Source organism: Leuciscus leuciscus (genome assembly GCF_965113295.1).
Source record: "Leuciscus leuciscus genome assembly, chromosome: 2".
In the NCBI taxonomy this organism is placed as follows: Eukaryota; Metazoa; Chordata; class Actinopteri; order Cypriniformes; family Leuciscidae; genus Leuciscus; species Leuciscus leuciscus.
This window is the reverse complement of record NC_138726.1, coordinates 35,698,011-35,712,528: the sequence shown is the minus strand read 5'-3', so window position 1 is coordinate 35,712,528 and position 14,518 is coordinate 35,698,011. Positions and strand designations below refer to the sequence as shown.

Below are 14,518 nucleotides of genomic sequence, written 5' to 3'. Positions count from 1 at the left end.
ACCTCTGTGTGTGCATCTGTCAGTTTAATGATGGGGACCTACAGACACACAGAGCATTAAAGACAAGCAGGGATGTCTGAAAGATGCCAAAAAACACCCAACACACATGTATGACACACGGCAGTGCTCGTACCGTTGCTTTATCCAAGACTTTGACAGAGTTTTCATCTGCCACTTGTCTCTTGCGTAGCGCCTCTTCCAGAGTCCAAAGAGGTAAAGTCTCCCAGTGACCAAAAACCACCAAGTCTATATCACTGATATAAAGAGGGAGGATACAGAGGAGAGAACGTTTTAAAAAAAGCAAACAGAAATCATTATTTTAAGAAATAAATAATCCAGTAAAAGATGAATCTGTGTATTGATGTTTTGGGAAAAGTTTGATGGATTTTAATAAATAAATAAAAATGATCTAAGTGCTCCTAAGTATGTTAAGAATTTACTGACGTCACATAACTGAGTGCTAAACTCAACTGCTTCAGCAACTAAAACACGTGTGTGTTGGCACAGACAGATTTATTCCACTAAGCCACAGTTCAGTAATCCAGGTGTTGTTTAAATGCAGTACTGGTGTGTGACATGAGATTGGCTCTCACAAAAAATGCACACAAATACAGGGTAAGCAGAGCTAAAATTACAAATCTTATTCCCTCCATGCAAACACAAAAAGTTAAAATACATCTACATGTCATAATACTTGTATAATTACAAAAATTCTTAAACTTTAGTTGAATTCAAACCACAAAACAGTTGTACGTACAAGACCATGCAAGATACCATAAGAATATTGTGCTCAGTGAAAAAATGTAGCAAGAGAAAAAAAATCATAACATTACCTTGTAGGTAAATACAAGCCTGTGCTGAAGCTGCCAAACACTTCAACCTGCAATCAGAAAATAGGAAAAGAGGTTCAACTCAGTCTTCCCCTACAAGAACCCAACAAACATCCTGTGTTCATATTTAAAACTGATAAAAAAATAAATGTTTTAAAATCTAAACATGCAAATCAGAGTTTCTGTCTGAGTGCACAAATGTAATTATTTGCAAAAAACACACAAGGACTGAAACGGGTGAGAAAGATGTGAACTCAGATGCATGAATATGTTGAGTTACATGCTATGCAAGCCTATGGTAGACAATGTACTCAACACCTTAAAAGGTGCAGTATGTAATATTGACTGCTAGCGGTTGAAATGGTTACTGCAGTCCAAATTCAAAATATTGGAGAGTTGTTTCCCCCACCCCCTCCTCCTCAGACTCAATGCTCACGCGGGTTTCCAGATTGAGGACGCAACAGGGACGAGCGCAATTGACAATGGAAGGCAAAAAGCCTTACTCTAAGTTGAAGAGTTTATTTATCTGCGTTTTAATATGCCTCTGGTCATAGAGCTTTTTAGATTGATGCAGAGGCTTTTTAGGTCGGGTAGAATCTGCGATCACTGACCCAGTTTGTTCGCTGGCTTCCATGGCTGCAATATGCTGTGTTTTCCACCAACTGGCCACCTGGGGTATCGAAATACTATTAGGTAAATAGGCAGTGGGCGGGATCACACAGACCAATACAAAAACAGACATTCCGACACAGAATACACATTTCAAAGTGGAATAACTTGCTGTAGAACTGTATTTTGGCATGTTTCCTAAATATCAGGAAACATATGGTATTTTTATGCTTTAGTTCAGTCAAAAAATATTTATATACAGCACATTTGAGCTAAGCATAAATAATTAACCCTAAAACAGGCAAGTGTGGAAAATGATCATCAAAAAAATTATTTCATGTCACGTTTTATATCATCTGGACTTAAAGTCCCTGTAAAGGCAAAAAAAATAAAAATTCTAAACACATTATAAATGTTAGAAATGTATTGCTAAAACATATTACAAAGACTGTGAACTGTGAAGTTCTGAATTGTGGAGTTAGACCGTTAAACAGTTTTTCACCATTGCTGTGTTCCGGATTTTTTGGGCGCGGCTAAAACGGGGGCTCGATGACGCACCGGAGCCCCTGAGCCAGAGTCCTGCAACGGGTCGGGTACCCGCGGATAAAAGTGGCTAAAACGGGTGGATTGTGACATTCCTAAAATTCAAGGGCGGGGACGCGGGCGGATAATGAACTCCTTGCGGGCGGGTAGCGGATGAAAAATATGTGCAATATTTCATATGTCTAAATTACCAGCATTACACATACGCAAATATGTGTTTTAGTACAAATATTATTGTTTGCCGTAACCCGACCGACTTTAGGACCGACCCAATTTTATTTTTTTCTCCCCTTTTAGTCCGACCAAGTTGCGACATTAAATTTCTCTGTACTGTAGGCTAATAGGCCTATGTGTTGTAGCCCAGTCATTAAAAAACGATTTAGTTTCATATTCATGTTTAAATAAAATAATATACTTTTTTTATTTTTATTTCATGTTGATTATATGAAAAGTGAAAAGCATGAATAAGATAAGATGATCCCGAATATCGGAATATCGTGAGACAAATGGAGTGGGCAGACATGATTTTGACCACTTCATTAAGTTTGTTAAGCCTTTCTTTAAAGTGAATTTCGTTTTGTATTAATTGTATCTTAATTTTAATCAATGTTTCATCTACCAAATTCATGGATTTAATAAATAAGAATATAGCAGGCAGGCAATATAATCAGGACACGGCCGGAGGCGCCCGCGGGTGAACTGATCGTCTCTTAAATGAACCGAAACTCATCGTATAAGCTACTTGCCTCACAGACCTGAGAAATAGAAAGCATGAAATGTGTACTTTTAAACAAAACAATTCAAAACGAAAGAAAACAGACTGTACTCTGCTTATAATCCGTATGAAATGTGCATTTCTCTCTGGCGCGTTCACTACTGTGAAGATCGCGAGTCAGCATCGTCATCTTTGACACAGAAAACACTTGCTTATTAATAAACAATTGAAATGTCTCATTGATATATTTGACAGGCCTATTAATAATCATTACTTTTCCCAGTTCTTTGTGACAGCTTTTAGGTGCGTTATTGGCAGCGCACCCTTATGTTACATGAACGCGTCACCTGTGTGGTTTATCGCGGGCACGGGTCGGGTAACGGGCCAAATATTAATGGGTCTGGGCGGGAGCGGATTTAATTTTGATATTATCACGGGTGACGGGTCGGATCTGGTGCTGAACTTTGCGGGTACTGGCGGGGGCGGGTCTCCAAAAATGGACCCGTGCAGGACTCTGCCCTGAGCTCCTGGACACGCCCCTACTTGATGACGCACTGGAGCCCCTGACGCTGGCCCCTCCCCTAACAATATAAATAGAGCACAATCACATCAGTTTGCCGATCGCGAGTTACTGTCAGTACTGTTACTACAGCCTACAGTTTGCTAGCTAGCTATGCCTTCGTCACGGAAATGCATACTACCTGGATGCGATCACGTACAAAACAGATCGGTGTCCTTATTAAAATTTCCGAAAAACGATCACATCAAGAAGATGTGGATTAATTTTGTGAAGAGCCACCTTGATGGAGAGCTGAGGATCACCGCCAAAACCCGCCTCTGTAGTGATCATTTTACACGGGATAGTTTTATAAACTTTCGTCGGAGACAACTGGGATTCACTGATAATCCGCTGTTACTGGTGTGTATCTCCCGCCTCGGTGTTCATACTCCCGTCGCACCGACAACTGGTGCCATCATCAGCAGTGCGTGCCCACCAATGAGTGTAAGTTGCCTTGTGTGCTTATGTTATAATTATAGTAGGTAGTCCAGGCTCGAACATGTATGGCTTTGTAAAACCAATTAAGCTGCTAGGAGCATCCATTCCGGCTGTAGCGGTGACAGTTGAGTGTGGCGACGGCAGCGTTCACGCGAGTGGGCGTGGTTTCAGCGCAGCCAGCGGACACGCCCCCAGCGTTTGAGAGCAGAGGCCACTGCTATTTTTTTCAAGATTTTGATAGCTTATTTTATGTACTTGCCGGCTTTTTTTATCATTCAAATTTGGCTGGGTGGCTAATAACACATTTTTCTGTGGTGTGACAAACTCAGAACACATACTTAATTTTGACTTTACAGGGACTTTAAGTAAAACATATCCAAAAGAATTTTTGAAATATTTGATGTAGTTTGGATTTTATGAGTTGTATCTCCCAGGATATGTTGCCCTATTAGGGTATAAAAAAGGCCAAAGTCATCAATTCTCCTATGGTTTATAAAAAAAAAAAAAAAAAGTATATATATATATTAAAAAAAAAAATATATATATATATATATATATATATATATATATATATATATATATATATATATATATATATATATATATATATTAGAGGTGGGCATAGATTAATTTTTTTAATCTAGATTAATCTAGATTAATTTTGAAATTACTCTAGATTAATCTAGATTAAAATGGCCCGTTTGAATTCTGCCGAAGGCATTCAGAATATGTGTGCTACCCAAATAATGACTTTAAAAGTAAGTCTTTGAGAACGGGTTTCTCAAGCCAGGTGGCGCATTAGACCAGGGGCTCATCTCCTGTTTCCAAAATGCATCACAAACTGCTTGAGAAAGCTGTTCTACTCATAGACTGTAAAAGGTTACTACTGTACTGTTACCGTCCAAAGGCAACATTAGGTAGGCCTATGTTATTATCAACTACTATAGGCTATCAATTAGGGATGGGCGATATGGCCTAAAATCTATATTGTGATATACATTGCAGCCTCTTGCGATAACGATATACAGTATATTATAATAAAACCATTTCAGAACAGATTACACAGACCCATGCTAAACAACTGCTAAATGTATTTTTTTTTAAAGGGTGTATGTAGTTTTGAGAACATATATTGTGCAAAACTGTAAGTATACAACATCATTTTGCAGATAAATAAAATTTAAGTACACTAGCTGCAGAGACTTAAGTAGGTCTAATGTTTATTATGGCTTGGAGCTTATGAAACCCCAAATTTAAAATTAGAATATTGTCTAACTGATGTCTTTTCAGTTAAAAAGAAACACAACAACGATTCTTAAAATCGAGATTATGTGCTACACCACTAAGATATATTGGAATGGGAATAATACGCGCGCGCTGGTATTCAGTGATATCATGTTTCGTTTTGAATTTGAGGTGGTAGAACGGATTAGTCATGTGTTAACTTACCGAACTGTTACCCCACACACTCTGTATATAGTTTGCTGCTGCTTGTCTGACGGCTTAAACCCGAACCAAGTCCAAATAATGGATGTTGCACCGATCTTTTTCACAAGCTTTCACTTTCAGCCGTGTTTACTTAAGATGACGACGAATATGCGTTGCAGCCGGGTTTACCTCGCGGCCGCGGGTAGATTGCGTCATCATAGCTTGTGTAGTATAGAGCCATCTCCCAACCCAACTTGGAGAATAGATTAACGGCGATATTTTTTTTTATCGCGCGATAAGAGTCTCGCGTTAACGCAGCACGTTAACGCCGATAACGGCCCACCACTAATATATATATATATATAAATAAATAAATAAATAAATGTGCAAAATACACTGCATGTATGACAGTACAGTGTCCTAAAATTCAGTCATACACATTTCTTGTATTTTTCACTCCTGAACTGTCTCTTTTTCATCCTCAAGAGTGGGCAAATCTAGCCCTTGAGGTCCACTGTCTTGCAGGGTTTAGCTCCATCCCTAATCAGTCATATAATGTAATTGATAATACAACATATAATTTTCACCCCTGTTCTATCCTAAAATGAGCTGAGTGAAACCCTGTAAGAAAATATCTAGTTAAAAATGCAAAGATGTAGTCAACTAAACGTAATATCAGTTTTACATGTGAATATTAACATTTTCACAAATTTGTAACATAAAATACATAGGCCAAGATTGAGAAGGGGGACTGTACAGGATGCACAGAGGCCAGAAGGATGAGTTTTCTACTGGACCCCCCACCAGCCACAACCCACCCCTCCCCCCGGAATGCGCAATAATGCCGTGACCGGTACAGGGGGCCCAGTTTACCTTCAGACACAATTCATTGTCAATACTGTGGATAATCCTTTTTTATACCCTAATCTGGCAACGTATCTCAGGGGACACTTTTCAAAATGCAGTAAATAACAGCATGAGCAACATAACTTAAATTTTCTTTAAAAGTAAATTTAAAGAAAAAAAAAGTTCTTAAAGTCCCCCTGTAGTGAAAATCAAGTTTATAAATGTTGTTATAAATATATGTAAATATTAGGGATGTCAATTTTCATAAATTCCCATGATCGGTCGTCGTTTCAATTAAAGATCAATTAACTGATTAGCCTAATCGTAAGCCTTAATACTGCAATTTGCGTCCACTGCAGTGGCATATAGCCAACAGCATGACAGGGTCTGCAAATTTCGATGTGATGTTTCGATGTGATTGATCATTTAATTAAATGACTTATTTAATAATCAAATATAATGACTAATACAACGTGTCAATAACGCCACAGCAGCTGACTACCAGTGCCCTGCGCAAGTCTGAGTTCGAACTGTTCCCAAATCAGCTGAACTGTCTGTCTCCATTTCCCGGGATGTGGCCGAAATCATGAGAGCTCGTCGGCTGCACGATTCAGCTCTCCTGGAATGTAAATGGCTCGAAGCAACCTCAGATGCTTTTGACTCCATAAGAGGAGATGTCGGGCGAGTTGCGACATACGGCAGGAGCGCAGACCACCTTGTCGGTTGATGTATGCTACTGTCGCCATGCTGTCTGAACGGACTAGTACGTGTTGGTCCTTGACCAACGTTCGAAAACGGTGCAGAGCCAAACGTACTGCCAGCAACTCGAGACAATTGACATGCCAAAGGCACTACGGTCCTGTCCAGGAGCCCGCGGGCCCCCAGCCCGTGGGCAGAGGCATCTGTTGAGACAACAACATGCCTGAACAGTCGTTCTAAGGGCACTCTGGCCCTGGTACTTGGAGCGTGCCCTGTTGCCATGCCCATCTCGGGACCCGATCGCGAAGCCAGTGCTGAAGTGGTCTCATATGAAGCAGTCCGAGCGGCGTGGCTGCCCCTGCGGATGCCATATGCCCCAGGAGCCTCTGAAATAACTTCAGTGGAACTGCACTCTTGCCCTCGAATTGACAATTCAGCAGTGACTGCGCGCGCTCACTCGTAAGCTGCGCATACATGACGACCGAGTCGATTTCCATACCGAGAAAAGAGATCCTCTGCACGGTGGAGAGTTTGCTCTTTTCCCAGTTGACCTGAAGGTCCAGACGGGCGAGTCCAAAAACTGAACCAGCGGGGTCATGTGAACCACGGGGGGACCCCAGTGTACCCATTGGCCGCCGCCCCGTCGAGGGTAGAGAAGGCGGAAGAGGTCACTGAACGATCACGGGAAGTCAAAGGAGACTTCCAGGACCTCATGACCTCTTCATGCACCTCCGGGAAGAAAGATATTAGGGGCAGGTGCTGACGGGTGTCAGCACTCACCGCCCACAAAAACCAATCATCCAGCCTTGAGCGCTCGGGACAGGGCGGAGGGTTCCACTCTAACCCGATGCTCGTAGCTGCCCGGGAAAGCATGGCAGTCAACTCTGGATCAGACTAGGGGAATGCTGGCACACCCGAAGGAGGCAGCACAGCCAAGCCTTTATCTCCAGAAGACTCTAGCCCACCTCGTGATGCGGTGATAGACAGTGTCGTCTTCTGGATCGCCGAATGAAACGCGAGGCCCGCACGAAGACTGGCCCGCGACATCATCCGGCAACCTCACGTGTTGCAATGTGCAAAAGGGGGGTGTGGTCTGAGGAGATCTAGGCAAAACCTGTCTACCGCATCCAGAAATACACGGGCGAGTCATCTTTAAAAAGATGTGCCATGTGCAGCTCTTTTAGAGAGGAGAGAAAAAGCTCAACAGTGTGTTGAAGCGACCAGGGAGAGAAACACACACTGTTGGCAGATCACTGCACAGACCAGCAGCAGGTAATGTGATCTCACTGGAACAAAATGTAACACCAACAGCACTGAAGAGTCGCTCATCTCGTAGTAGAACTCAGAAAGGCTTGCAGAGTGAAGAATGCTCTTGGCTCTAAAGCAAAAACATAATGCAAGATTGCCGCGCAGCTCCTTTTATACCCACGCGGTGGGGCGCTATGCAAATTCCGCAGACCCATGGCATTGTTTTGCCATTGGCTCATTTTCTAGAACTCGAAGGTGATAGGCTTCTAAGCGAAACCCCCCATTTCATCATTCACTGACGTAACTCGTAGTGACTGACTGAAAGGGAACTGCAGTGAACCAAAGACAGTCTCAAAAACGCGGTTTGAAATCGCTGGTGTTTCTGACGTCACAAACTACCTGTGAGTGGAGGCGGGGCTAATTTGCATATTCATAGAACCGTCTATACTAAATGAGGCAAGGGTTTAGAGTTACATTCAAGCTATTTTAAGGCATGAAGAACTTTTTTTCCAAGGAAAAAAACTTTTAAATATGTAATTTTGGAGATCAAAGATGAGTTTTAAAGTTTTTACTTATTGACTACAGGGGGACTTTAAGACAATGTTAACAATTAATATTAGCAGTTGTTTAGCATTTTTTTTGCAAAAAAAAATAAAAATAATAAGATTAATAGATGCCTACTTTCTACAAAGTCAGAATGTCCAGTACTATTGGCGGACATGTTGGCTTTAGACCAAAGTGACAAAACAAGCACAGAAAATTTGAACCAAGTCTTGTGTCCCACATATTCCAATCAGACTCATCTATGATAATGATAACAAAATTTGAATGTTTTTTTTTTCTTTTTCTCATGCCTCCTACAAGAGAATAAAGTGTATGTATCATGTTGTGCACGTTGCCTGTTTAAGGGTCAAGGACAAGAATTCAAGAACCCTGTGTTTCATACACACATGGACTTAATGACATGTATGTGGTTCAAAAATAGCAGGTTAAGCCTCTCCTTGCACAGTTAAATACTCAATCTTCTTACACAGACTTTTCACATCCTTTAGGTAATATTGAGAGGGTGATTGAGAATAATTGATATTTAGTACTAACTATTAGTAGCTGTTAGCCTGTGCACTTATATCAGTTCACAGGAGAAATTCACTTTTTATAAGATAGGATGTCTGACAATATGCATTGATTGCATTCCCAAATTACACAAGCAACCAGACACTGGCACTGAGGAAAAGATGCTAATTCTGTTTCCTTAATCTGTGCATGAAGACAAACACAGCACTGTGAGATACAATATAAGCATGCCCCTGAAGAAATCAGTCATACTTTGATAAAATGCATGTCATAGCTAAAAGTGCTTTGGTTACTTTTCTACCAATTTGCCCTCATATGGCTAAAAACATGCGATGTTATTACACAGATTATGTTGCCATGAAACATTACCCTGCACTCTAAGCTAATATACAACCAGAAATAAAACTAGGCTTTTTTCAAAACACAAAAGTCAAATCAGACCGTTTAAAAGCTATGGATTATTTTTGAGCAAGCAAAAGACTTCTTCATATAGATACATTCATTTTTCAGTCCATTATCCATGCATTTCAAAAAATTCATTTTAGCAACAGAGGGTCCTGCCACTTCTGGAATGTGCTAAAGGGTCACTGTTGGCCCTTTAAATGCCCCCACTGGCCACTATTTATAATCATATTTATTTAGCATACCATAGGCTACCTCTATTCATATTCCCTTGCATTGTATATAACATACCTGTACATACTGTCCATTGTCTATTTATATTGTGTTATTCACTTATTTTATTTGTATTATCCGTCTTATCACTGTCATTCTGTCTGTGCACTGGAAGCTTCTGTCACCAAGACAAATTCCTTGTATGTGTAAACATACTTGGCAATAAAGCTCTTACTGATTCTGATTCTGTTGATTTAGCTGTGCTATTCTTTTAGCGGATTCTGTACAGTTTAAATTTCCATGTCATGTGTCTTTTCTTTATTTTACATTCAACACCCATTAGGCATATTTCTTTCACTGCTAGAAAACATTAAGAAGCTAGCTGTCTTTAAAACTCCAGCTGGCGTATTGACCTGACATAATCGTCTAACTGAAAGAAAAAAGATGATTAAGCACCAACAGTGTTGGGGAGTAACTAGTTACATGTAACAGAGTTACGCAATTTAATTACAAAGTAAATGTAACTGTGATCATTTACAGGTACTGAGAAAAAAATGTGTAAGTTACTTATGAAAAGGTTAAAGATTACATCTGAATATTTTCTGTTAAAAGCTAGAATATGTTGAACATTCATTTTAATATTTGCCTGTTTTTGATTTGCACGATGCCTCTAGCCATTTAAAGGCCATTTAGTAAAATTATGCTATTCTGATGCCTTTGATTGGTTCTCGTTTTAATTTGAAGCGCATCACGTCTGCCAATTACATCAATCCACATTGCCACTGAAAGACCTGTCAGAGTTGCCACCATGGTGAATGATAAAAATGCATTTCAGTGCTGGAAATTAGAAAAATAAATCAAAAAGTAATCAAACATTTTTAAATAGGGTAACTTGTAATCTGTAACCCAAGACATTTCCAAAGTAACCTTCCCAACACTGAGCACCAACAAATTCAATATGGCTGGACTAAACAATGCAAACTGTAAAAAAAATATATAAAGCAAAATCACTGTTAAATGGTGAACTGAGAAGATTATTTCTTATATTTCTGATGGGTTCCAGTCACAACTTAGAAATGGAGTCCCCCAGGGCTTTACATTTAGACCTCTGCATGTCCATGACACCGGTGTAATAGTGAACTATCACAAGAATAAACCCACACATGGTGTTTGATATTTAAACGGTCAACTGGAAACTTGAAAGTAGGCAAGTGTTTATATTTATGTTCGTATTAATGCATTCATGGCAGATACCATATTGACTGTGCCTAATTGTCCAAATATCCAGAATATGAATTACATAAACCTCAAGAAAACAGTCAGTTTAACTAAAAGGTGTGTGTAAGTAACACAAACCTCGGCATTTGGCCACAAGTCCTTGATGACCCTCTGGATCCTGGCCACCACCTCCAGCCTCATGTGCTCCTCCTCTGGACGAGGAGAAATGTAATCATAAAAGTCCTTTATCTCTTCATGCAGCCTGGAGAGAAAGAAAAATAAAGTATTACATAATCTAATTCCACAAAGAGTGATTGCATTATTAGCAATAAAGTCATTTAATGTGTAACACAAATACTATATTAAAATGATTTAGCAGCACAGTACCAGGCGATGATAAATGATAAACCTGGTGTTTAATAATAAACCTGGTTTCTGATGACCTGAGCTGTTGTAAGAGTCATACAATAACAACAAAGAAAGAATAAGACATTACACAACCAATAGTATGCATACAAAGGTTTCTTGTTTCACTAGGTTAAATACACCTAAACTACTTATGCTCATTGTGAAATAAATGTAAAATTTTAAATATGCGTTTTCTATTTTAATATATTTTAAAATGTAATTTATTAAAAAATAGTAATTTTAAAATGTAATTTATTAAAAAATAGTAATTTTAAAATGTAATTTATTAATGACATAACTCAGGGTGACAAAAGATCAAAGAAACAAATTCACACCCTAGCTACAGGCAAGTAAATATTCAAAGACAGGTTATAACAGCAGGGAGAGCTAGTGAGGCTTCTGAGTCAGGAAGAGGGAGACTGGGAGAGTGTAGCTACTATCTGGGTGACGCCTCTTTATTAAACATCTCTAATAATCTGAACCAAGTTCATTTCAACCTGAATGCTTAAATGTAGTATTCTGACACCCTGGAACGTTACCAAGATGGCAGAGTGAATTGACTTGCAGTAAGTGACTTGCTCTACGTGTGGCTTCTCCTAAGAACTGAAGTCTTTCCTCCTGAGGTTGAACATAGAATCTGTGTGGACACTGCAATTACACCTACACTAAATGAATGTTCTGCATTGGTTATTTCTGTATTTGCTAACTGCTAGAGTGGCCTAACATTAAATATACTGTTCTTTCACAATCCAGTAGGGCTGGGCGATATGGCACAAAAAAAAAAACTATATTTTTCAGAACGATTGACCGATTCACAATTTTTTGATTTATGTTTAACTAGTCAACTTAAAAACATAACTACAATATTCAAGTAACATTCTCTTTAACAACAATCTGGTAAAAAAAAAAAGTTATATTCCAAGCGCACAACACCTGAAGTGATCAAAATGGTGTAAATGTAAAACAAATGACTTGTTTGTTAAATGTTTGCAGAAAATATGAATGAAATATGGAGGCAAATATTGTACAAACTTATCTTAAACATAATATACACTCAGAAATAATCTAAAATAAGAAAAGTTTTGCGTTTTAGAGGTCATCAAACATCAAACATACAGTAGTAGTTCTTTACAGTTTTTTTGCATTCCATTGCACAGCTTTTCAATTGTTTTTATGTATGGCGGACGTGTTTGGCTGTTACACTCGTGTCTCGCGTCTTTTGCAGCATCTCACCCATGAAACGGCATTCTAAAAACGAGGTGCTCAAGTAAAAAAAAGAAAACGGCACGTCTAATAACTGCTTTCCCCCCCCCATTCCACTGCCAGCATCTCATTATTTTCAATTCAATTCACATTTATTTGTATAGCGCTTTTCACAATACACATTTCAAAGCAGGAGCAGAGCAGAAGCAGCAGTGCCGCGATCGTTTCGGCGCTGAGTCTATTTTTGCTGCAACGCTCACGCTGAATTAAAGTGACATGGCATTGATCATGGCCAAATACACTGCAGTTTTACCCAAAAAACGCATTGATGATATCTATTGTGTTTTAAACAGTCAATCAAATGACCTTCAGCAATTTAAAAAGAAAACAAATGTCCAAAAACAAACTTTTTGAAAAACAAGTTTAAACAATTTATACTGCCAGTTTAGGATTTCGCTGATCGATTGCTCCTGTCTGCCTCGTTGCCTTGCCTGCTGTGAGTGTGTTTGTTTGCTTCGGTGCTGTAAGCTCCGTCTTAGCCTTGTATTTCTTTGTTTTGAACCATCATTTACTACCATTTCTAGTTGTTTATACTACTACATTTTACCCAACATCTCAGATTAAACTGACATCGCTAGCTTTTGTTATTAGTACTACTAGCACAAAACGCTAGTAATTCGCTAGCCTGTTAACGCGCCACCCGTGCGCTCAGGTATTTTTATTTATTTATTTTTCTCTCGCGCGCCCGCGCCTTTGAGTTCATAAAAGCTCAGGTGAGTAAGAATCACTCAACAAACACGGTGAGTAATGTCTTGTCCTGTTATTGTCACCTGCACTTCATGTCACATGTTTAGCATAGCCTTCTCTGTCGACAATATAGGATTTATATGTGATAAATGTAAGGAGACAGTTAGGTTGACAGAGAAGATTTCAGAATTAGAAACACGCATCCAAACTTTAATTGAGGATAGTAAGAGTGCTAGAGCTTCAGATGTTTTGGATGTGCATAGCATAGTGAACACTTTACATGAGTCGGTTCCGGCTGAAGTAGAGCCTGTGCAGCCGGGAAAATGGGTGACAGTGAGGGATCGCTCTAGTCGCGGATCTAAAAACCACTCTTCCGTTCCGATTACCATAACAAATCGATTTGCCCCGCTCAGTGAAACACCCACTGAGAATGATTGTGCCCTAGTTATTGGCGATTCTATTACACGGAACGTGAAAATAGAGACACCAACCACCATAGTCACATGTTTGCCGGGAGCCAGAGCGCCTGACATCAAAGCAAATTTAAAAGTGCTGGCTAATGCTAATCGTAAATTCTCTAAGATCATTATTCATGTCGGCACTAATGATGTTCGACTCCGCCAGTCGGAGATCACCAAAATTAATATTAAAGAGGTGTGTGAACTTGCAAGTACGATGTCAAGGACTGTAATTTGCTCTGGCCCCCTTCCTGTTCGCAGGAGTGATGAGATAGTTAGTAGATTGTGTTCGCTTAACGGTTGGTTGTCTCGGTGGTGTCCGCAACATAATATAGAATTCATAGACAATTGGAAAAGCTTTTGGGGCAAACCTGACCTGTTGAAAAGAGATGGTATTCATCCCTCCTGGGATGGTGCTGCTCTTCTCTCTAGTAATATGGCTCATAGTCTTAGAGCTCAAACATGACAATCTGGGGCTCAGGTCAGGAAGCAGACAGACTGGCTAAACCGACCGTCTGCTAGCGGCCTCGCGTCACCCAGGTCAGATAAATCACATCACATAGAGCCTCTTTCACCTAGCTATCATCATATAGAGACTGTGTCTGTTCCCCGAATTTGGAAATCCAAAAAACGTTTTAACCCATCTAAGGTTAAAAATTTAATTGATGTTCAACAAATAAAAAACAGCTATAATACAGATGAGCAAATGCTAAAGCTTGGGTTGCTGAATATTCGATCGCTTACTTCAAAAGCACTCATTGTTAATGATATGATTTCAGATAATAACCTAGATGTGCTGTGTTTGACAGAAACCTGGCTAAAACCAAACGATTACATTACTTTAAATGAATCAACCCCGCAAGATTACTGTTATAAACAT

At 39.5% G+C, this 14,518-nt stretch overlaps 1 protein-coding gene across 2 annotated transcripts in view; it reads right to left on the bottom strand.

The window, feature by feature from the left end:
* The window catches only part of tent4b (terminal nucleotidyltransferase 4B), a 49,257-nt gene that overhangs the window by 8,394 nt on the left and 26,345 nt on the right, over window positions 1-14,518 (bottom strand). For both annotated transcript variants that reach the window (XM_082161148.1, XM_082161149.1), the window contains exons 2-5: window positions 10,961-11,084; window positions 834-880; window positions 134-254; window positions 1-38 (exon numbers count right to left, since the gene is read on the bottom strand). The exon at window positions 1-38 is cut by the window's left edge and continues 70 nt beyond it. In XM_082161148.1, coding sequence (XP_082017274.1) covers window positions 1-38; window positions 134-254; window positions 834-880; window positions 10,961-11,084 — 330 coding nt within the window. The remainder of the gene's footprint in view (window positions 39-133; window positions 255-833; window positions 881-10,960; window positions 11,085-14,518) is intronic.